The following is a 21,704-nucleotide window of genomic DNA, read 5'->3' as shown; positions in this document are numbered from 1 at the left end:
GAAACGGTGTCTTCATTTTCAGAGCCCACACTCTTTAGGTCAGGACAACCCATTCAATGAAAGCTCACATCCATTTTTAACTGAGAGCACCAGCTGCTGAGCTCAGACGCTGTTTCGCGAAGCTTCATAGTAGGAAGTAGTGATGGGTAGGTGAGGGATCATGAAGGTCAAGTAAACAGTGTCCTAATTTTCAGAGGCCACTAGATGGTGCTCTTGGTTTAGACATGATGAATGAGTTGTTCAAGTCATCAGACAGCACCATCTGGTGGCCTCTAAAAATCAGGACACTTGTTTGATGGAACCTCATCTACCCTTCAATACAGTGTCATGAAACCTCATCACTAGTGGAAAGTGTATTCACAGCCTTGTGGTAAGTATCAGACACGGGTGATGGGCTCACAAGGCCTCATGAAACAGTGTCATCTCTTGCCACTAGATGGCACTCTGCTCTGAATCTTTGGAACTGAACAACTGCTGCAACGAAACCTCAAGTCATTTTTAAACAGCAACACAACACATTTATTTCTCAGTGAAAAAGAAACATTTTTATTCAAAATAAACCAAGAAATGAACTACTACAAAACTGTGACACCAAAATGTGTTACGCCAAGATCCTCTCCGGGAGCTAGAATGGAGCACTTCCTCCGCCCCGGTCCGGGAACAGTTGCCAGATACTTCACTTTTGAGCCAACCAACTTGTATGTGAGCACAATACAGTTTATGTAGATTTCTTAGGAGATTTGTCCGAGTGAAATTGGCTCCTCAGCCCAGGTGCGTGTTGACTTCACCCGTCTCTTGAGTCATCCCGTGTTTGACTTGTAAATGAGGCGTCCCGAACTGAACTGGTATTTGCTGGCGTTCGCATTAGATGAGGGTTATTTTCAAGCTGTTGTTTTTTAAACCGTCCACCTATTCCATTGGAAGGATTGTGGCTATGTTGGCTCGTCTGCTTGTTTATGAAAAGTGTCAGTAATAACTGCTGCTTTTGAGTTAAAAAGAAGTGCTGGGAGTCACACGGGCCCTGGAGCGGTCGTCTGGATGGACAGCTCTTCATCCAAAGGTGATGAAGATACAGCAGCAAAGCAGACCCGTACAAAAGCCGAGCAGGCACGACATTTCCTCCAGCTCTTCGTACACTGCAGAGAAACAGAGCAACACTTTACTCAGCAGAGTCAGGTACCATGACTCAGGCCCAGTGTGATGAATACTGCAGCTTGTTTGACTCCACAACAATAGTGAAGGTGAAAGAGCGGCCAGGCTTTAAAGTTCAGTGTCAAACATTTTCTTCAGTCCACTGCAGGTTTTCTTTCATGTGTCCTAAAGTAAGAGCACAAGTCACAGGTGTCAAACTCAAGGTCCCGGGGCCCAATTTGGCCTCATTTTGTGCAACCCGTTAGAGCTCCAAAAATAAAATGTCATGTTTCTGTTTTCAGTTTCTTAAATCTATATTGCCTGAAATCCTTAACCCTACACCAGGGCCGCAAAACATATGTCTGTAGCCCAGGCATGTGGGCCACAAAAATACTGGCATTTTAGATTTTTTTTAAGTACGCTGGAGACTAGACAAGAGGTATAGGGCAACAGAGTCAAAAACATATAGTCCCACAGGCCTCGAATGGGCTGTGAGTTTGGGATCCTGGCCCTGATCTAAAGAGGTCACACTACAGATGAACCTCATATCTCAGCCATCGCTTGAAGAGATGTGTGCAGTGTGTTTTACCGCTCTGCTGTCCTGATGTTAGACGGCCGTCTATCATCACTTACTTCTGTCTTTCTCAAGTCTATCAGTGGACCCATCCCTTCGTGGGTGTCCCCTCACGAAGGCGGGGTTGCTGAGGTAGCCGGGGTCAGAGCGGGTGGTGATGAGAGGCTGATAGTCTTTCAGGGGTTTTCTGGGTGGATCGAGACTTGGCGGTTGATCAGTTATCACAGGCTCTTTTGGAGCCGGGTCCTGACTGGGTAGGGTGGTGGTGGGCTTCACTACCGCGGTGGCGGGAGCAGGAGCAGGAGGCGTCTCCATCTGCAGGGTTTGCAAGGCGTCATTGGGAGTGCTGTTAGGTGTCTATTGTCTGAATGGCCGCAGAGGTGCGTCTCACCTGTCCGAGGATATGGAGGGCGGCTGGTCATGTTCCATCTCTGGTCGTCAATGCAGACGACTATATAGAAGACAGTCAGCTGGTCACATCTCTTTGATCTGCTGATCTGCTTCTAGTATTGTAGTGATGTCATTTAGCCAGCGGAGCAGTTCAAGTAGGATCAAAGGACAGAGTGTCAGTGAGGCAATGTCAGGCTTGTGGTGTCACAAGTGGGATTTGATGAGAGGCACACAGTTTCGTCCTCGCTGGTACACAAACCAGACGTAAAGGCCTAAATGGAGAGAGAGTCGCCGGTCTTGGAACGTGCCTCATAACAACAGAACGGCAACACTCTCGCTCCAGCTGTTGTTTGGCATGAGGTACAAAGTCCAACACGCAGAAGGCTGAGCGAGGGAGAAGGTTGCGCAGCATTGTCGGCATTAAATGAGCAAAAATCTATGATGTTAAAATAATAGAAACATTGATTCTGATAACAGGCTCATTAGGCCCCATTATGTACCAATTTGTACCCGTCTGTTTCAAACCATCTTACCCACATTGATCCCATATTTCCACGCGTTTACGTTGGCATGGCTGGTCCACCAGGGGGAGCAGGCCAGAGTCAGAAGTTTCTGACAAAAACAAACTCCAAAACCAACATGGCCACTGTGGAAGAAGCTTTGATCAAGTAGCACATGCTAAAAGAAAACAGCTAAAAAACAGAGCGTTGTAGGAGGCAGGAGGCGGTGGTCGGCGAGGCTGTTAAAGACTGTTGAAAAAAACAGAAACAGCGTGTTTGCATGTCAAGCATGATGTCCCATGGAAGAACTGACGGCAGTGCGAAAGTCATTTCCTGGAGATTATTTCTGTCGTATCTTGATCGAACCTTTGCTTGGGTCGAACAAGATCTCCGTTCACAGGCTTTACATAAGCTGAAACACATGCAAGACATTCGCAAAACACACATTTGACATAAAAAAAAACCCAACAAAAGTGTTTCTCTGGGAATAATTTATTGAAATGCAATTCCCTTTGAAAGCCAACAAGCATTAAAATGGCTCAATTTAGCTCCTTCAGTGAGGCAATCACAAGACTTTTGGATTTTCACTCCCAAATGAGCGGTAAAAATAACATTAAAATCATTTTCACATGAAGATCAGCGTGAAATAAAAGGTAGCATTGGGTACCAACATTTATCAAAAGAACATTTGTAATCTTGTAAAAGGCATCCAGTTCACCTGACGACGTCAGTCAGTCAGGAGGAGAGAAACCAGCCATCACGTTACTCCAGAGCGTCCTGCTAGCTGATGCGCAGCCAGGCTACCGGTGGTGTTTGAGGCATGAAGGAGAGGAGCGGCAGAGGGGGAGTGGCCACAGAAACAGAGGACCAGAGAAGGAACATCCAGAGGTAATCATCGTCATAAAGTGCTCGTAAAGCTTCACACTAGCTGAGCCTGACGTCCGGGTGCCGCGCGCGCGCGTGTGCTTCTGCTGTCTGTGGATGCATTAGGCCATGAGAGGAACAGCCTGAGATTTTGGGAGTCTAGAAGCTCGGCTTAGTTACAAGCAGCTACAAAGTTGTTCTGTGGACCAGTTCAGCCCATCAGCTTCACATCGACAGTGAGTGGCTCCCCACAGGAACATCATCATTGGGTCCAACCTTCATTTATAGGCGTGCAAACGACTTGAAAACAGGCTATAGAGACGGGAAGGGTAGGAAAGTTGGAAGAAGATCGGGGCGGAGGGAGGACGTTTGGATTCCGAGGCACAGAGAAATGATGTGGACTTTGATTTCAGGGAATCTGGTTATGTCAGGACGTCCCAGATACAGCAGCAGCACAGAGCTGTCCAACACGCCGTCAGGCACGTGTCCGCTGTGTCATCTCTCCTGTTCTCCACCACGTACACTGCAGCAGGAGAGAAGAGGGACACACCGCGTTGGAAAGGCAAGACAAGAGCATCTTTCTGACACCGTTTCACAGGCGGAATCTTCCGAGTCGAGGGGGGAATTACGTCACTGCAACCTGCAGTTCTGTCTGACTGGAGCCACCAAGGACATTACACGGTCCTCGTAATTAGCTCACCATCTTATGAGGACATGAACAGCGAAGGCAGAAGTGTCAAGCAACGGGCTAAAGTTAAACACAAAGACTTGGGCCAGACTTTTGTTCGCCAGGGTTTAAACTCAATTTCTCCACTGAACAAAAGGCCACACAGTCTGGGGGCGTGTCACACGTCAGTGAGAGAGAGGTCAGACACAGAAACGCTGTTCTGTTGTTTTTACCATCGAGCCTCAGGAAACTGTTTGGTCTTAGTCTCGTCTGAGGCAGTTTAGTAACAGCAGCCATTGTTGTGATCATGATTATCATGAGTCGAATCAATGTTTTCATCCACATTTAGAGGGTCGAGATCTGAAAGGTCTAACAAGGACTCACCCGTGTTTTTGGGAGCAACTCCGTACATGGGCCCAGGAGGTCCGCCCTGCCACCCCGGCTGACTTGGTCCAGGATGGGGTCCGCCCTGCCAGCCCGGTTGTCCAGGGTATCCTTGATAAGGAGCCTGTCCTGGGTAGGGCCCACCAGGGCCCACTGCCCCTGCAGGGTAGTTAGGATAGCCTGGATTGGGTTGTTCCATGTTCACAGGGTAAGCTTGCTGGGGATAACCCTGAGCAGGGTAACCCTGCGGGGGACAGCCCTGAGGCGGGTAGCCTGTTGGAGCCTGGCCCGTGTAGTCTGGAGCAGACGGGCCACTGCCTGGGTAGGGAGGGGGCGGATCGGTGTTCATCCTGGAGTTCAGAGATCACCTGCGAGAAAACCAGTAAACCATTATTAATAGAAGAACGCACAATGGCATCACTCATAAAGTGATGAACACAAGTGGCATTTGAGACAGTCAGTGCACCAACCGTCTACACATCTCTTCGCATTGATACACCGCTAGATGTAAACCAAGACCTCAAAGATCAAGAGAGACAAGCACAAACCCCCTCCACAGTTCCAACAAGAGAGGAAGGAGATCAGCGTTTCTCCACACTGAGGTTGAAGTGTGTTCTGGAAGGAGCTATAAAATTTTACAACTGAACTGTCACAGCGTTGCTCCACGTGACAATAAACAGAAGGAAGGGGAATTTTAAGCAGCTTCTTCTTGATGTTGCCTTTCAAGATGTGTCAGCCATTATAAATGTAAATAATCTACACACCTTTTAAACCTGTTTATTCAACTCATTCATTAACCAAGGAAGATGATGACAGAACAAACCTCTTAAATGTGACCAACCAAAAACACTGCACAGTTTCACATGCACGTCAGACCACATGCTGAGTGAATACGAGCTCCGTATCACTGTGAACTTGGTCAGACCAAACAACTCTTTTTCCCATGACTAAGACATTGACCAGACGGCACCAAAGTTCAGTCTTAATGCGGCGATGATAAAAACAAGACGAAAATGTTTTGCATGAAATTAAAACATTAACAAAATCTATCAGAAATTCTGTAATAACACAGCGAGCACAGACTACATCCTGAGACCACATCTTCATTACAAAAATGAAAAATGGAAAATAATGTGCTGCTGAGTCTATTGCTCATCGTTTCTGAAGTAGGAGAACGTTGTATTGAAAGCGCTGCCTTGCCGTGCAACTGTACACTGTGGATCAGATCAGAAGGTTTGCTTCACCTGCCGAAGCGACCGGGTCGGAGGAGGAGCCCTGGTGTTGTGTTCAATGTCAGGAGGAAAGAGCATGTAAATGTTTGTAAATGTGTACTCAATCAACAAACAACACACTTTTAGCAAGGTTATCTATGGAATCAAAAACATCAAAGATAAGAATGTTTTGACTAAAACCAGAGAGAAATACATTAAGTGCTCATTTGACTAAAACTAGACTAAAATGTAAAACTTTTAGTCGACTAAAACTTGTCTAACAAGATTTATGAGTGACTAAAAGTGACTGAACTGAAAAATGAACACAATACCACATCAATATTTCATCTCACTATCCAGCTAATTCATTGCAAAATACCTGGATATAATTGTGTTTTTAAGTCGTATTTCCGACCACCAGTCTGCAGCAAGCACTCAGACCTGCCTCTTCCCCTCACAGTTGGAGCCCGCGTTGGAAGGCCAGCATCTATGCTAACCAGTACCACAGTGGACTGTGAAGTCCAGATGGCAGCGTAAGTGGACCCTGAGCTTTCAACTGTGGAGACTGACGTTTAATTCATCACGTGAGGCTACTCCGTGTCCATCATTGCATGCGCTCATATGGGTCCTAAGGTCCCCTGGGAGTCACGTTGTATATATGTACACTGCAAACATCTAAACAGGACAATGACAACTCTGCCACACGAAACCTCTGCTAATTACATGGCAACGCTTCTCCAACAAGAGTGAACACCACAGCAAGGTTGCATCAGCGTCACGTGGCTGAAAGTCTCACTTTGGTTTCCACGGTCCCATAAACCTGCTGAGATTTACAGTTCCCAAGACAGTCATCAGATAGCCTCAGTGAACGCTTCCCTGTTGTCTTCATCTAAACCCAACGTACAGAGCTTGTTATTGCAAGACACAGACCGGCCTCCACAGGCAAGGAAGCACTTTCATTCACAACATCTCGCAGCCACTTGCACCCTGTAGAATGTTCTCGCATGCTTTCGCACAGCAGGAACCAGGACCCAAATCAAATCGTTCAAGGACAGTTTTAGCTTTTTTTTCTACCTCTGTCTCTTCAGTGGTTGTCTTTTGAGTGTGTATCTTTGTTTGCTGACGCTTTGTGAAGGTCTTCAATATTTGTTGTGCGTCTTCAATGTCCTGGGTGTCTTTTATGCCTTTGTTGTCACTGACAGTTGCTGCCGTGACACATTGGATTTCCCCACTGTGGGACAAATGAAGGACATCTGATGTCATGTAATCTAATCTAATCTAATCTAATCCAATGGGTACCATCCTCACACGCAAGTGTCTGAAAGATGACACCAAAACAAAGCAGCAAAAACAAAATAGAAGTAAGGACTAGTATTTGATAATACCTCCATAATGATAAATAATAATAATAATGAGTTGTATAAATAGATAATAAATCAAATGATCCACAATCAACAATGATCATCAATCAGTCCATCAGACAGACTTCTAGGAGAAGCTGTGCATCTGGAAAATCAAATTTTCAGATGTGTTGTCTGACTAGTAAGGCAAGTTAAGAGACATACTGATAGACTTTCGGAGGCAAAATACACATTTCACGCAGGGAAAAGCGTACCTCAACAGATGACGTTCAGTTGAGTAATAAAAACAAAAAACGAAAAATTTTCAATTCAATATTTTCAAACCTGTGTACAACAAATGAAGGAATGACAAAGGGCAGACTAAATGAAAACTATTTTAGTTGAAAATTTTGAATTATGAAATTAACACCACTACTATAAATAGCTACAATTAACAGCCACTAACCACGTCTGAATGACGTCCCTTTCAATCATAAAAGAAGCGCAACACTGCAGAACAAATCCTATGACGCTATCTAATATCTAGATTATGTTGTGCAAGACATCATCCTTGAGTATAGATAACACGACGGCTTCAGTAGCTGACTCTTTCCTTAAAGCTGCGGACAGATGGCAGCTTTTCGCAACCATGGTAACAGAGCACCAGCAGAAAGAGGCAAATCTCCAATTCATTTGTTTAAAGTTTACATAAATGCAGAAGCAGACGTCAAAAAGAAGCACATTGACTGCGCTTGTTTGCGGGAACATGATGACATCAGACCTTTGTTCCAGCTCAAAAGTCATCTGAAACCACGGTGTGTAACATTACACACCAACTGCAGACAAAGGGCTCGTCTAATTCATCGGCACTGCGACCGTCCCACTTAATCTCAGAGGTCACCTGACCACGGATTCAAACATCTCTGAAACAAAAACAAAACGATCATTCATCCGTGCAGTGCCCTTATTTGTTTACTTCTCTTCAACTCCCTTGTATTTGTTTTTCCCTCTTGGTTAGACAGCTGGCACATGTGATCGAGTTCAGACACTGTTTCCAAAACACTATCACGGTGATAGTGTCTGTGCTGGGAAAAGAATTTGGATCTTCTCCTCCGCAGTCCAGTTATTTTCCTTCTAACAACAGGACTCGTGTTTAATGTTAAAGGCTTTCAAAGGAAGCGTAAAAGCATATGAATGTTGCACTTCCCGTAACACAGGAAAACACAGAGCAGGTCACAGTTACATAGTCAGTTGAGCTGTATTGGATGACACACCGTACACGCCTCAACGAAACACCAAACCAATTTCAGAAGTTAATCATTAATAACACTGGACGAGAATGACTAATCTCTGGATGGAAATGAACTACCAGGCCTGAGAGAGATCTGATCTCACAAAACAGGCCACATTTTGTCTGATTAGAAGTTCGCACTCAGCCGCTTTCACATGAGCCAGTGCTAATACCACTATAGTTCATCTGCACTATATTTAGAGATGGGCTTGAACTGGGGATCGTGTCATTTAAGAAGTTCAGTTCAATTCAAGTTAATCTATCTGTTATTAAAACGTTATGGCAGATACAACTGGAGAAAATTGTAATTTACCTTTGTGATTATGCTTATGTTTGTTTACTTGAGTCAACAACTTCATTCTGAGTGCCGAGTTTTAACTGTTTCTTGAATGTTTTTTTTTTTTTTGCTTTAAGTTAAGAGCCAAAATCCATTTTGCCAGCCATCCAACATGCGCGCGTACTGACCACAGCCGCACAACTTCTGTGTGTCACACTGAGCACCATTGTGGGTCTGAAGGAAGTGAGCGTGGTGGTCAATACTGAGCAAAAGAAGTGGCCAACAAGCATCGTACTAAAGGGGAACTGCAGCACTTCTACATTCTACTTCCACTGGATTAGCTTACTGACAGTGTCTGTCACAGCACAAATTACACTGACAAGTCAAGGAACCACTGAGTCACGAGCATGAATACAAAACTCATCGTACATCCGTGACACCAGATTAGATGAGGTGTTCTTCGTTGGTCCCAGAGAGGGGCAAATCAACGACAACAAGGACACAACAAAAACACCAAAGACAAAAACTGAACAGTGAGGTCGCCACCTAGAGCTACAGTATATAACAATGTTCTCGTGGCTGACAGTGGCAGATGACTGAGACGGTTCCACTCCAAATCAGAATCAGAAAAAGTTTATTAATCCCAAGGGAAATTATGGTCGTCACATGCTCTGTACTCAACATTTCACAATAAATTAAAAAGAAATAATATTATAAAGTGCAAAAACAAAGCTATACTGAAGAGCTTAGCAACCATGTGTGCAAGGAAATGCAGTTCCTTCACTGTGATTTTTTTCAGTTAGGTTTCTATTGCCACAGGGAGAAAGGAGCTCCTGCGGCGCTCAGTCTTTGAGTTGGGCAGTCTCAGTCTGCTGTTGGTCCGTGTGCTACTGTACTGGACCAGGAGCCGGTGGAGGGCGTGGGTGATGTTGTCCAGGATGCTCCTCAGTCTCAGGAGCATCAATGATGGCTCTTCAGATGAATCCACCTGAACTGTGTGTGTGACGCAAGAATGACGTCCAAGTATTTGAACGGTAAAATAACGTGTCTGACGCGTCAACAAAGTCTACTCGTGATTCGTCACACTTCCGTCCAACCAGTCTTTAATCGAGTTTAACTTCTATTTTATTTCCGGTTATGAAAAAAAATCATGGAGGACGTTATCGGCCCCATGGAGACACTGGCGATATACCGCTCAGCACCCACCGATAAGAGCTGCTGAAACGATTGTGTTTATCTGAAGTGGCTCTGAGTCACACATTAGCGGCGTTAATGGCGCCGCTCCGAGACACTTGTGTGACGGATGAAATGGTTTGTGCGCTAATGCTCGGCCGGTGTAGCTCAGTAGCACCTGCAGGCCACGACCCGTCACGAGCAGACCGCAGCAGGACACACGCGCGACCACTCACCCTCCAAACAGACGGGAGCCACGAACCCGAGTCTCTTCTGGTGGGAGGAAGTCTGGCTGCGGCTGCTCGCTTCGTCACTGTTTCCACCGCAATGGACGACCGCGTCTCTCCCGGAGTGCGGAGTGAGTAGCGGGCGGTGACGTCACTAAAGGCGATGCTTGTGTGTTGGTCAACACACGCGTGCGATTGGCTACTCTGGCGCCTCGGTGGACGCTGCAGCCAATGGGAAGACGGAGCGACGGCCAAATGGACGTTAGAGGGATGAACGGCTAGTGCGTCACCTGACTGGTCGTATGAAGGATGGTTGACTGGAGTCAGTCACTACGATGTCCAAATATTGCGCCCATATTTTAGAGTCATACAGTAGCGCGTTTTTTTTTAATCAAATTATTTTTATTTAATGAATTTCTATGTTTGTTAAGTTTAATTGAGAAAGCAAACGTTTCATCGCTCACGGTTTTATTTCACAATATGGCCTTGGTTTTGAACAGAAAGCGTGCGCGTAAATACTCAACAGTGCAGTTCTCCTCATCTACCAGCAAACGGCAGTGTGCGCCCAGTTTCTCCTGCTCCGGGTCAGCAGCGAGCCAGTCCGGTGCAAGAGATCAAGCAGAAGGAAGTCTCTGGCCACATCTAGAATTACATGGGCTCAAATTCCACTAGTAGTTCTTCATCGTTAATACAGTCGTAAAAATAAATGGCTTTCGTTTGAAAATATTTGCTCTATTCAACCAATTATTTAGGGGGAAAAAAAAAAGAAATCATCATCTTTGAAAACTCAGTGCAAAAACTGTCTTTTAAATGTGTTGATGTGTGGACGAAAAACAAAATCTGTCATTGGGTAATATCATGTTTGTGGCTCTAAGACAAAAACCCTAATAATAATAATAATCAACCAGCGATTCTCGTCTGAGCTTTATGATCCAAGAAGTGGCTCTCTACGATGATTGTGAGTTCAGAGTCTTGCTCAAGAGCACCTGGCGTGGACTAGTATCAGCTCCAATTTCACAACAGTATATTTCCAGAGACCTCCAAACATAACTGCCATTCAATTGAAACAACCACTTGCTATAGTTTCCTCCCAGAATCTTATTTATTTCTCCGGTTCTTGGAGGAGGAAGGTTGGTCTGAAGGCACCAGTCGGGTCTATAAATCTGCCACTCTGCACGTGATGATCTGCGACTGTCGATGTGTTCTCCTTTTAGTGGTCACCTGACTTCTCATAGACTTCGTAAACATGATCCCAGGAGAGCCATTTTCCAAATACACCCACCGATCGACAGAAGTGATCATGACAAAATTGCTTTTCATTTCTTGTTCTGGTCCAAGCCAGTCGGGCTGCTGTGTACCATTCCCACATCACGTAAACATGTGAGAGCTGCACTGACTTTTAAATGAACCGCAGGACACGAGAGGATATTGCACAAGTTACAGCATGTTATGAACCTCGGGGTATAAATATATGCAACAATAACACAGCTGCATTCCAGTGTTGCCCCATGAAAACGCCGTCTTGACAGCTTACGCTGTAGCTGGCACCAACTTATCCAAGGAAAAACTTGTTGTTGAAAGGTTTGACGACATGCCAGCTGAGGAAATCTGATGACTCTCTCTTCTGTAGCATATTGCTGAGCGTGCATTAAATCTGAAGAGGAAGTGAAAGACATGGTTAGGAAAATATTTACCCAAAGAACGTGTTGGCTACAAGAAGATCCAGCGTGAAACTTCTCAGTGGCACAAACTGAGCTTCATGTTCAAGGGAGGTTTTGCATTGCTATTGACCGTTATAGCCTCGAAGGATATCAAGATTCTGATCCCACTTTAAAGCAGGAGTCAGCAAATGCATTAGCACAGGGCCGTATTAAATGGCGTCATATTGAGGAGTTGTCGGGTCAAAAACAGGAGGAGCAAAGAAATATCAGTAGTGATTTTTCAAAGGAGGAATTATGCAGTGATGTTTCATGAAATAAAGTAGAAACAAAGTTGAATATTACTTAGATTCATTTAAATTGAATACACACAGTGGTGGAAAAAAGTTTTTTGACTCCCTTTAAAATTTGACACAATCTGAAATGTTATCATGAAAAACCTTTTTTATTCTAGGGGACAACAGGTACTCAGAAAACGGGCAATTGTATTTCGAAGAGAATTTAATTTAAAATAGCAATAAATTACTGCATGAATTATTGCATGATAAATTACCATTTTGCTTTTGCGGTTTTATTGCGACCTCATGTGGCCCTCGCACCTCGCTTTGCCCATGTCCTATCTACTGTAAAGGCCTTCATTTCTGTTTGCTTCCTTGCAACAGTCTTCTTGCTCACCATCCTTGACTCCAGCGAGGTAGATGAAGTTGAAGGACCTTCATCAGAAGAACCACCTTATTGGCTAAATCACATGATTATTCTTGATCACTGTGGAGCAGCTAGATAACAAACTACTTTATAAGGAACTTAATTGATGTCAAAAACAACCCAGCAACTTGAATCTATTATTCTAACCGACTCCGTCTTGGAATCTGACATGAAGAAGCAGCACCTCGGCTTTGGGTGTGTTCTTTGCTCAAACAGCTGTGGGTGCCTTCTGTCCTGTTGTGATCGATGTCAGCCAGCAGCTTGTGTGTTTGAGTGTCTGTTTACAGCGTAACCTCAGCAATTCAGCCCCAGCTCCACGCGCTGGCTTCAGCAGCAGCAGCAGCTGACCAAAATAGAAGGCTGGCCACTCATCCGGCCGAACCCAAGACATGGGGGCAGAGAACAGGGGGGCGACCGAAAGGGGGAATATTTCGTCTGCATGGCAGAGCAATGGGGCAAGTTCAGCAGGGACGCTGTTTACTGGGCAAAAGATGCGTTTTAAGACGCCACTAAATCAAATCAGTGCCGTGATAACATGCCAAAATATTTAAAAAAAGAGTAGATTACCATATAAACCAATGGTTGACAACAATGAAAACATAATGCTGATCATGCAAAAAGCAACAATTGTGCTGAGTGGAAACAGAAAAGATTTTTACTGCGAAGCTCCTCCCGAAAACTCACTGACCTACATTCTTATTTTAACGTTCAAATGGCAATGATTACCAATGTGGGAGCAGAAGTGTGCTGAAATGGTGCAAGAGGATTTCATCAGACCACTTCACACAGGAATAAACAGGGAAATATCGATCACACAACAGTCAACATTCTTCACACACAAACACAGCACAGACACTGTCGGGCAAAGAGCAATTCCCATGCCAGAGTGTGGTCTTGCAAAAAGTGGCATCCTCCTCATCTGAGTTCTGGGCTGAGTCTCTGAAAGATGACAGAAGAGGGCCCAGGTTCTCGATGAGCAACACTGAAGACTCAAGGGTGACTAAGTGCATGTGGTCACAAATGAAAAACGGGGCCATAGTTAGGCAGCCAAAGTTTTTTTTTTTTTTCTTGGAACCTACCCGTGGAATTCATTGTGGTTCGTCACCAATTCAGCAGTTCCAGGCTGGAATGTTGTTACTGGCTGTTTTATCTTAAAGTCAGCTCTGGATTTTTGAAAGAAAGTATGATCTCATTTTAGTTGCAGACCACCATTGTAATCTCATGGACTTGTTTGCAGGGGGGAAATAATTCCACAAAGCAGTCAAAAAGCAGCAAAAAAAAAAAAAGCTCATGCAACGTCTCACTTAGTTGGCACATGCTAGCATTCTCACGTGCGCGAGTGCAAACACACTTGTTCAAACAGCAAATGCAGGTCAACAGGAACATTTCAGAGAAAAAAAAACTAACAAAACTGTGCACCGGAGATGAATATTCCACAAATAATCCTTGCCTCGCTATCTTGTCACGTTTTTCTGCCGTCAAGGTTGTTGCTCAAGGGCATTATCGGCAGTGCCAGTCAACCTTTGCACATTCACACACACACAGATCGTCCTGTGGTCGCATTAGAAACCCAAAACATCACCGCTTGCTGAGTGAAAAGTGAAGAAAGGAAGTGGCTCTTCTGCAGCAACCCATGTCAGCCCCTCACCACCTCCCAGTCAGAGTGAATATATACGTCAGATAAATAACTGCACGCCATTCTTTGGTCTCCAGTGGAAGACTATATCACATATTTATTTTCATTTTATGACAGTTGGTTCATTGTCACATTTCAGAAACTTCCTGCTGCGGATTGGTTTCAAGTTAACGGTAATAGTACACATAGGGTTTCGCATTACTTTTCATCATAAACGCAATAAGCAGGCGGCCATTTTGATTGTTGGACAGTAAAGAAGAATGACGAAAATGTAAAGCAAATGTTTCAGGAACTGCCACGTGCTGTTTGGAGCTGCTAATTTCAATTTGACTACTAATTATAATTAAATGCTAGAAAAACACATCTACATTTAATTACCGTAAATCTCAGACCATAGAATGCACTGAAATATTAGCCCCACCCGCTAAATTTAAGAAGCAAACAAGATCTTGTTCATCCATGCGTCGCAGCGGTCTATAAGCTGCAGGTGCAGTGGTGCTGTGTGAGCCGTAGAAAGGCTTAAAATGCACGAGGATCACTTGTAAACTAGTTTGGAAAATGGGCTCCAGCATGGAGACTGACTCATGAGATCGGCTGTGTGGGCGGAGCTGCGACACGTGGGCGAAAACAGTGGATTTTGAGTGCTTTAATGTCAATTAAAGACCTGTGATGTCATGGATTTGATGTGATGAGGCTCAATACTTTTGTAAACATCCATACATTAGCCGTGTCGTATCAACTGAGTTCAGACCGTGAGAGGAAAGTAGCAGCTTAAAGTCTGGAAATGACACGAGTACATAGATGAAATGACCCAAGCAAGAGTCCCATGAGGCTCACGTGAGTGAATGAATGAAGCCGTGACTCTAACTACACACAGTAAAAGTGAAGTCCATTTTTCAGATGACTTCCTGCTGAAAAGCCAGCAGGTGTCAAATGCTGCCCTGACATGGTGGCCTTTGGTTTGCAGTTGGCCTCATTCCTGAGACCGTCTGGAAAAGCCAGAGCCACTGACCTCTCGACTCTTAATGCAGGCTGTGGAGTCAGTAGCAAAACAATCCACACTCTGTCAAAGTAACGCCGAGTCTCCCAATAGTAAAGTGAAAGCGACTTGACAATGTCCAGCAGTGTCTGGGCTTCCTGACCTACATGCTGATAACAAAAACAGCTTCAGTGCAAAGCCATTTAAAGGTACAGTAAGTGGCCCAGCGGAGTCAGCCAGCCCAGTAAACATACCATTCCACACATGTGACTCTTATGTAACCAATTACCTTGCTCAACATGTACTTTTCACTGACCACATGTTTTTCCCGTGGGCAGGCTTGGCTATAGAACGTGTGATATACAGTCAGCCCGTTCTTTCCCGACTGAAGCTAGACATGCAGATATATTCTGGCTACTATTTAGGACAGACAGATTTTTTTGGTCCTTTTCTGTGGTTACTTTGTCACGTCTGACCAAAGTCAAGGACTTTCCTGAGTGAGGTGTTCAAAAGGAAGCCTGCAATATTGCCTTGTTATAGTTCAGAATGCTTCTGTCTAATGTAGGCATCTTGGCTATCTGAGTGCGAGAAACCAGGACCTTTCCCTTCATAGTAGAGGGTCCAGGAAAGTGACTTAATGGATCTCAGTGCAGATTTCATGGCTGTAAACCATAACACAGCACAGCAGTTGAAAGCGTGATGAAAATTACACAATGAGGTTTCCGCTCATCCGATTTCTGCCCTTCTTTTTAAGCAACAACTGTTCCTTGCTGAAACCATTTCCTGCTCTGCCCAGTACCAGGGAAGAGAACAGCTATGAACTGATATTACAACTGAAATACCAAGGCAAAGTGACAGAACACCACATCCCAAGGCAAAGATAATCTAATCCAAACAGAGCCTCTTACCAAGTACTTAAAAACAACAAACATCAGACAAGATAAATGGCCTTTATTTCAAATCATTCACATTCAACGTCACCATCAACAGAAATGTTTTCAAAAGACCCCGGCTCCTAAAGATAGGAGGGACTTGCCAATGGGAAAGAAAAAGAAGTGGCCCTCGGGATTAAAGGGCTAAAAAAACGGCACTGAAAAACCCATTACATGTCTTCATGTAATCGTGTTATTAACCAACTCAGACTATGATGTACAATTTATATATTTACAAAAGATATAAAAGAAATCAAAACGGATTTTCTTAAAAATCCACAAGCACCTCCTCCTTAGTAAGTCAGCAATCAAATACAGTCAAAATAAAATCCTAATCTGCACACTCTCGGGGCGGATAACACCCTTATTCCTGCCCAATTCCGTCCTTTTGTTTCCACAAAATAAGCGCTCCTTTAAAAAAAAAACAAGTGAAAAAAGCTTTGTTTTTGATGCGCTGTGGTCGTAAAAGACCACGGAGGTGTTTCATCAAGAACTCTCCACAGGAGGTAGTTAAGCAGTTCAGATGTCCATCTCAAACTGGTTGTCATCTGTTGAGAGGAAAACAAACAAAGTCAGCTCCTAAGTGTGTCTCAACACTGACCGCACCTTAACTGAAGGAACAACCAAGTCACAAACTGACAAGATGTTTTGACTGCCTTGTTGAGATAGCAATATTAGCCAAACACCATTATGCTAAACAATGAATAACGCTTTCACCTTCGAGGAACACAAGAATAGTTCCAGTGCGAGATGATTGCTCAAGAAACTCTTCAAACATTGTCAATATTTGTCAACTCCCAACCTCTGTGGTCATGAGACCAGGAAAAGAGCTATTGACTTTAGATAGTGCTGCAGTTCAGAGCGACGATCCGTGTTTTGCACAAACTTTTTGTAAATAAAACCAGATGTTTTATCAGGGAAAGTCCAATAAACCCTCTACATCGGAGGTCAACATTGTGTACAGCACTCCACCCCAAAGATAAGTCCGTACAGGAGAAATGTATCCTTGTAATAACGGGCTGTGACTCCGCTGGGGTCGGTTTCTGATGAGGTCCAGTTCAGTTTTCTTAAGGATTTAAGCGCAGCACAGAAGCCATCCTTGGGTTTTAACTGTACGGTGAGGAGGTTCTGCGTCAGCTTGGCCTTTAGAGACCCAGTACTTGGACCTACTTGATTCCCCAGGTGACATTTCTTTGTAGTGTCACCAGTAATAACACATCGAAGTCGCTGACATGTTTTGTCATTTTTGATTTGCATTCTTTCTTACTCACAAGCTGTTCCTTCATTTTTCTCTGGAACATTGTTAAATACATGAGTATTTAACAATGTGTATGAGTACTACACGGTTGTTCCTAACTTGGCATAATGTTATAAACGCAATGAAATCATGACTCTCACATGAAGACACTGAAGCAAGAGGTCTGCAGCGGTGTTGTGAGGTCACATCACGTCCACTGAGTGAAGCCCAGCTGGTGCCACCAGTTTACCTGCACTGTCCTTCTCTTCCTCTTCATTTTCCTCTTTGAGATCCTGCAGCTTCCCAATGGGGTGCGTCGCTGGGACCGTCACCCCAGGAATCTGAGGCAGGCAGCATGGTGGGGTCCGGGCCAGAGGAGAATTCCGGCACTCCAATAAAAACTTTCTGTCGTAAATAATGCGAGTACCTATAGTGTAGGCAAGAAGAGTGAGTGGGGGGGAGAGAGATACATAAAAACAATTAGTTTAATGACGTTTATATTACTTTTATAAGTAACTATTATGCGATCACGAGCAAGTTTTTGACTGAAACCTCTATTTGGCTCTTCCTTCAATGAGCCATTTCATGATACTTCCAAGTTTTATAGTGCGTGTGTGTGCGTGCGTGCGTTTTGTGTGAGAGCGCGGAGGGGTGGGCCAAAGATTTCTAGGAAATCCGAGGACAAAACATTCTTCTTTCAAGCAGCGCAACGTAATGGAAGCCACATGTCTTCATACACTACATTTAAATCTTTGAAAGCAGTCCTTCAGCATACACCAAACCTTGAGTCAACATGTCTGTTTGTCAGCCTAATATGCAAAACCTCAGAATTATGATGGGATCGGTGCCAAGCTTTCAAAAAAAAAAAAAAAAAACAGGATCATAAACGGTGTCGTAAGAAGCTCGGAATAACACTGGATTTTGACCTGCTTCGTACAGTATCTGCTCCTGACAAGGCGACAACATGTTATGCAATTTCTGCACAGTGTGCAGTCCATCCTGGACAAAGGAGAAACTTTCAGGGGGGGTGGGGGGGCGAGAAAAGGGCGCTGGTATGCCGCTGAACATGCATAGGGAGACGTCTCTTAACGTAAATATAGCAGCTGAGAGGCGTCCCTGCTGAAGAGGAAAACACAGCTCTCACACTTGTGTCTCCCTCAGAGAATGTTCTACTGTACAAAATGTTTTCCTCCTGTGCGAAGCGGAGAGATGAAGGGATTGGACGGCGTCAAACGTCCCCGGCGGCTGGGGCCCAATGGCCTCGCCGTTTTAGCAGTGGAATATTTCCACACTGACCAATCACAAGTCTTGCTCAGATGGCTGCTGGATGCCAGCACACTTCTGGTGCAAGGTGAAGCCAAGAAACTCAGCTGCAGTCAGGTCCACGGACATGCATTGACAAAAATAATAACAAATGAATAAATCCATGGAAACTTTGTTCCCACTTTACTTGGATTAAAGAAGGGAACTCTTGCATTGGAGTAAAAATCTGCTAATATTTACTTCTTTTCGACTCTGGTTTTTACATGGATTTCACCTACAATGATTCTTTTTAATCGACTTTTCAGAGTCATGCCTGACTAATGCTACTTTCAGGCTCATGTTCTGCGATGCATAACTTACTCGTGTGTTTGAAAGCATGATGCAATACATTTACCAAGCAAGACGCACACATTCCAGACGTCCAAACCTGAAAAGTGAATGTGATTTCCTAAAAGTGTGAACTTGAGTTGAGCTCCATGCGTGAGATGACGGAGCTGGCTGCACCAGGCTCGGTGTTTACAGGGCACACGAGCGAGCGAGCGGCGGACTGACTCACCTCCGGGCGTGGTGGAGAACAGCGTGCCCCCGGGTGTCTGGCTGTAGCAGTCGGGCAGCTGGGACCAGTCCTTGAGGGTGAGCACTTTGGTGGGGATGGGGCAGCTCTTCACTTGGTTGGTGCCAGACGACATGTTGGCTTCGGGGTAGCTGCTGCGAGCGGAGCGAGGGCGCGCGTCTCTCCGAAGCGCTCGAGTCTCAGCGGCACGGAACCACACCGGACGACTGAAGGCAACGGGTTCGTGTATCGGCCTCGGTGACGGCGCTCCAGCAACCTGCTCCCGACGCTGCCAGAGTGTAAAGCGCAACAGACCCTCGTGATGTTTTTGTGCTTCAGGAACGAGACACGTGGGCCAGCGAGCAGCAGAAGCGCCCGTTTTGTAACCAGAGACGCGGCGAGGGGGCGGTGTTAGCCGCCGAACATCTACGGTACAATCAAGTCTACTTTTTACGTTACGTGTGAAATGACGCTTCCCTCGTAGCACGTTTGTACTTCACAAACGACTGAACAGATATATAGCATTTAACTCTTTATTTTTAATCAAACTCAAAATTGACAAACAAAAAATTTTTTTTTTATTATTATTATTGTTATTATTATTATTATTATTATTATTATTATTATTATTATTATTATTATTCGAATTAATGCTCTGCTAAAGAGTGACGGAGCTGGACAGACAAGAGTCTTCATGGACCATGATGTTGATGATGATGTAGTGATTTGTGGTAATGGTAAGGCGGAAGTTGGAGAGAAGAGGGTGAAGGTTAACAACAGACGTGCATGAGGAACGTAACGCAGACAGGTTGGGATGGGGCGAGATGACCTCAACTAGAGGTCAAACAGTGAGGTTTATCAAAGTCGACATGGAGATGGCAGGTGTGACAAGGAAGGATGATCACGGTAGATGGAGGAGATACAAAAGACACAACATGAGTGCAGGAAAAAATACAACTTCACCTTCACCTTCTTCTATGGTGCAATAACCCATCTTAATCCAGTTTAATTTTAACTTTTTTTTATTTTATTATAGATATATTTTTTATTTTACTTTCAATTTTATTTTTATTTTTAGGTTATTAGTATTTTTTTTATAAGGCATAGACACATATTTTAATTGTGTTGGATATGACGTTATCAATAATAATATTCGTAAAAAAAAATCTCAGGAGCAAATTGACTCGTTGCGAACTCTCGCGCTCAAGTGAGCTGTTGGTGGGCGCAGTATATATGGACAACACTGACCTCTGGAGGAGAGTTTTGCATCCAACATGAGAAAATGTCAGGCTATAACGCAATCAAAAATATGGAAAGTTCGATCACTAAAAATGAAGGGATTAAGTGTGAAACCAATCACTGTTACTTGGGGGGAACGATATGGTTTTATTGAACAAAACAAGATATTATGGGGCAAATATTCAAGGAAAACGTTATGCTTCTCTTAAGCAACAATACAATACAATATTACGATAGTTTTCTATAATTCACAAGCATTGGAAACATAGTTGGGAGCGCAGCATAAGGAGGCAGCAGGTGGCAGCAACGTCCTGAACTTGCCTGCACAGCACACAGTAGATGTGAAGAAGAAAGGACAGCAGCTCCCTGCACTATAAGGAGGGAACTAAATATTTGCATGATACTAGATTTTGGATGGTGGTCCGGAACACCACCAAAATGTAGGCCTCTGTCCATTGTCTATTATAGTTTCCAGAAAAATTCATTTAAATTATTTTGCGTACAGACAGACAGACAAACAGTGGCGGGACTAAAGAGCAAACCAACTGAGAAATGTTGCGTGTGTAAAGAGGGAACGCAGGACGTGATGTTTCTACTGTTACCTCAGAGAAAGATATCTACGCTTACAAGCAATTTTTACTGGCCTCAGCTGCTTCCTCTCCTGCCTTGGCATGAACCAAAAGTAGGTCACCGACAAGTGACAAGGTCATGCTCAGCCAACTATTGGTGAAACCAATAAAACACTGACAAAACAAAAATATTGCCTCAATTAACACACAATACATACCAGTTCTTAACATCATCTACAACTGCTTTGTTAAATGTATCGTTTGCATCAAATGTCTCAGGTTTTCCCTCATGCGTTTTCAGTAGAATTGGTTGGAACGTGGAGAAACACTCGGCTGGAAAGGAACTTAATCTTCTTTTGAGAAAATCTGAGGTAAAGCAGTGCGTCACATCATGGCATGAACACCAGAGCTACAGTTACTCACATATGTGTCAAAGGAAATGGCTGGCAAGTGACCGACTGAATAGTTCAGTAGGTTAAAGTGTCATTCCAAAAATGCTGACATGAACAAGTTATATCGCTGACATGTTTGATAATGTCCAGTGTGAATTTACTTCGTTCTGGACACGGCCACTCTTCTGTTTCAGTCTACAGTCTGCATTTAAAAAAAAGAGTTTGGGTCTGGGCTGTGTCTTCATTGGTACAGAAACATGCTGAATTGATCAGTTTGGGTTTGTGACATTGAGATATGAAAAAAGAAAAATATAAAAGAAAAAAAATTATAATCTAAAATGCAATGCATTAGAAATTCAAATACTATGTTTTGAATCAAGAGTCATTGTGCTCGAGGTCACATTTTCCCAATAGTCACACGCCTTTACAACATCTGCACTGTAGTAACCTTTAAAAAACGAGTGTGTTTGTTTTATCTTCCGCTATTTTTTCCATCGGTGGTGGGCGTGCGG

General features: G+C 44.1%; 2 protein-coding genes across 3 annotated transcripts; both read right to left on the bottom strand.

The window, feature by feature from the left end:
• Positions 1-3,071: 3,071 nt before the first annotated feature.
• Positions 3,072-10,199, bottom strand: LOC128767773 (cysteine-rich and transmembrane domain-containing protein 1-like). Of its 2 annotated transcripts, none has more exons than XM_053880054.1 (3): positions 10,039-10,199; positions 4,511-4,878; positions 3,072-3,982 (listed from the first exon to the last, which is right to left on the bottom strand). In XM_053880054.1, the coding sequence occupies exons 2-3, from the start codon at positions 4,857-4,859 to the stop codon at positions 3,882-3,884; spliced, it is 450 nt and encodes a 149-aa protein (XP_053736029.1). In that variant the 5' UTR covers positions 4,860-4,878; positions 10,039-10,199; the 3' UTR covers positions 3,072-3,881. The 2 variants fall into 2 exon arrangements, with proteins under 2 accessions (XP_053736029.1, XP_053736030.1); XM_053880055.1 differs by lacking the exon at positions 10,039-10,199 and adding an exon at positions 6,796-7,102.
• Positions 10,200-15,938: 5,739 nt separating this feature from the next.
• eif4ebp3l (eukaryotic translation initiation factor 4E binding protein 3, like) lies at positions 15,939-19,340 on the bottom strand. Its single transcript, XM_053879064.1, has 3 exons — positions 18,996-19,340; positions 17,427-17,603; positions 15,939-16,487 (listed from the first exon to the last, which is right to left on the bottom strand). The coding sequence occupies exons 1-3, from the start codon at positions 19,126-19,128 to the stop codon at positions 16,459-16,461; spliced, it is 339 nt and encodes a 112-aa protein (XP_053735039.1). The 5' UTR covers positions 19,129-19,340; the 3' UTR covers positions 15,939-16,458.
• Between the last annotated feature and the right edge of the window lie 2,364 nt (positions 19,341-21,704).

Source organism: Synchiropus splendidus, chromosome 11 (genome assembly GCF_027744825.2).
Source record: "Synchiropus splendidus isolate RoL2022-P1 chromosome 11, RoL_Sspl_1.0, whole genome shotgun sequence".
Taxonomy (NCBI): domain Eukaryota; kingdom Metazoa; phylum Chordata; class Actinopteri; order Syngnathiformes; family Callionymidae; genus Synchiropus; species Synchiropus splendidus.
This window is presented reverse-complemented; position numbering and strand designations above follow the sequence as displayed.

Coding starts and splice junctions, on each gene's coding strand:
- LOC128767773 (XM_053880054.1), bottom strand. CDS start 4,859: ATGAACACCGATCCGCCCCCTCCCTACCCAGGCAGTGGCCCGTCTGCT. Junction 3,983..4,510: donor AGTTGCTCCCAAAAACACGG/GTGAGTCCTTGT, acceptor CTCCTGCTGCAG/TGTACGTGGTGGAGAACAGG.
- eif4ebp3l (XM_053879064.1), bottom strand. CDS start 19,128: ATGTCGTCTGGCACCAACCAAGTGAAGAGCTGCCCCATCCCCACCAAA. Junction 17,604..18,995: donor GTTCTCCACCACGCCCGGAG/GTGAGTCAGTCC, acceptor CCTACACTATAG/GTACTCGCATTATTTACGAC. Junction 16,488..17,426: donor GGAAGAGAAGGACAGTGCAG/GTAAACTGGTGG, acceptor TCCTCTCAACAG/ATGACAACCAGTTTGAGATG.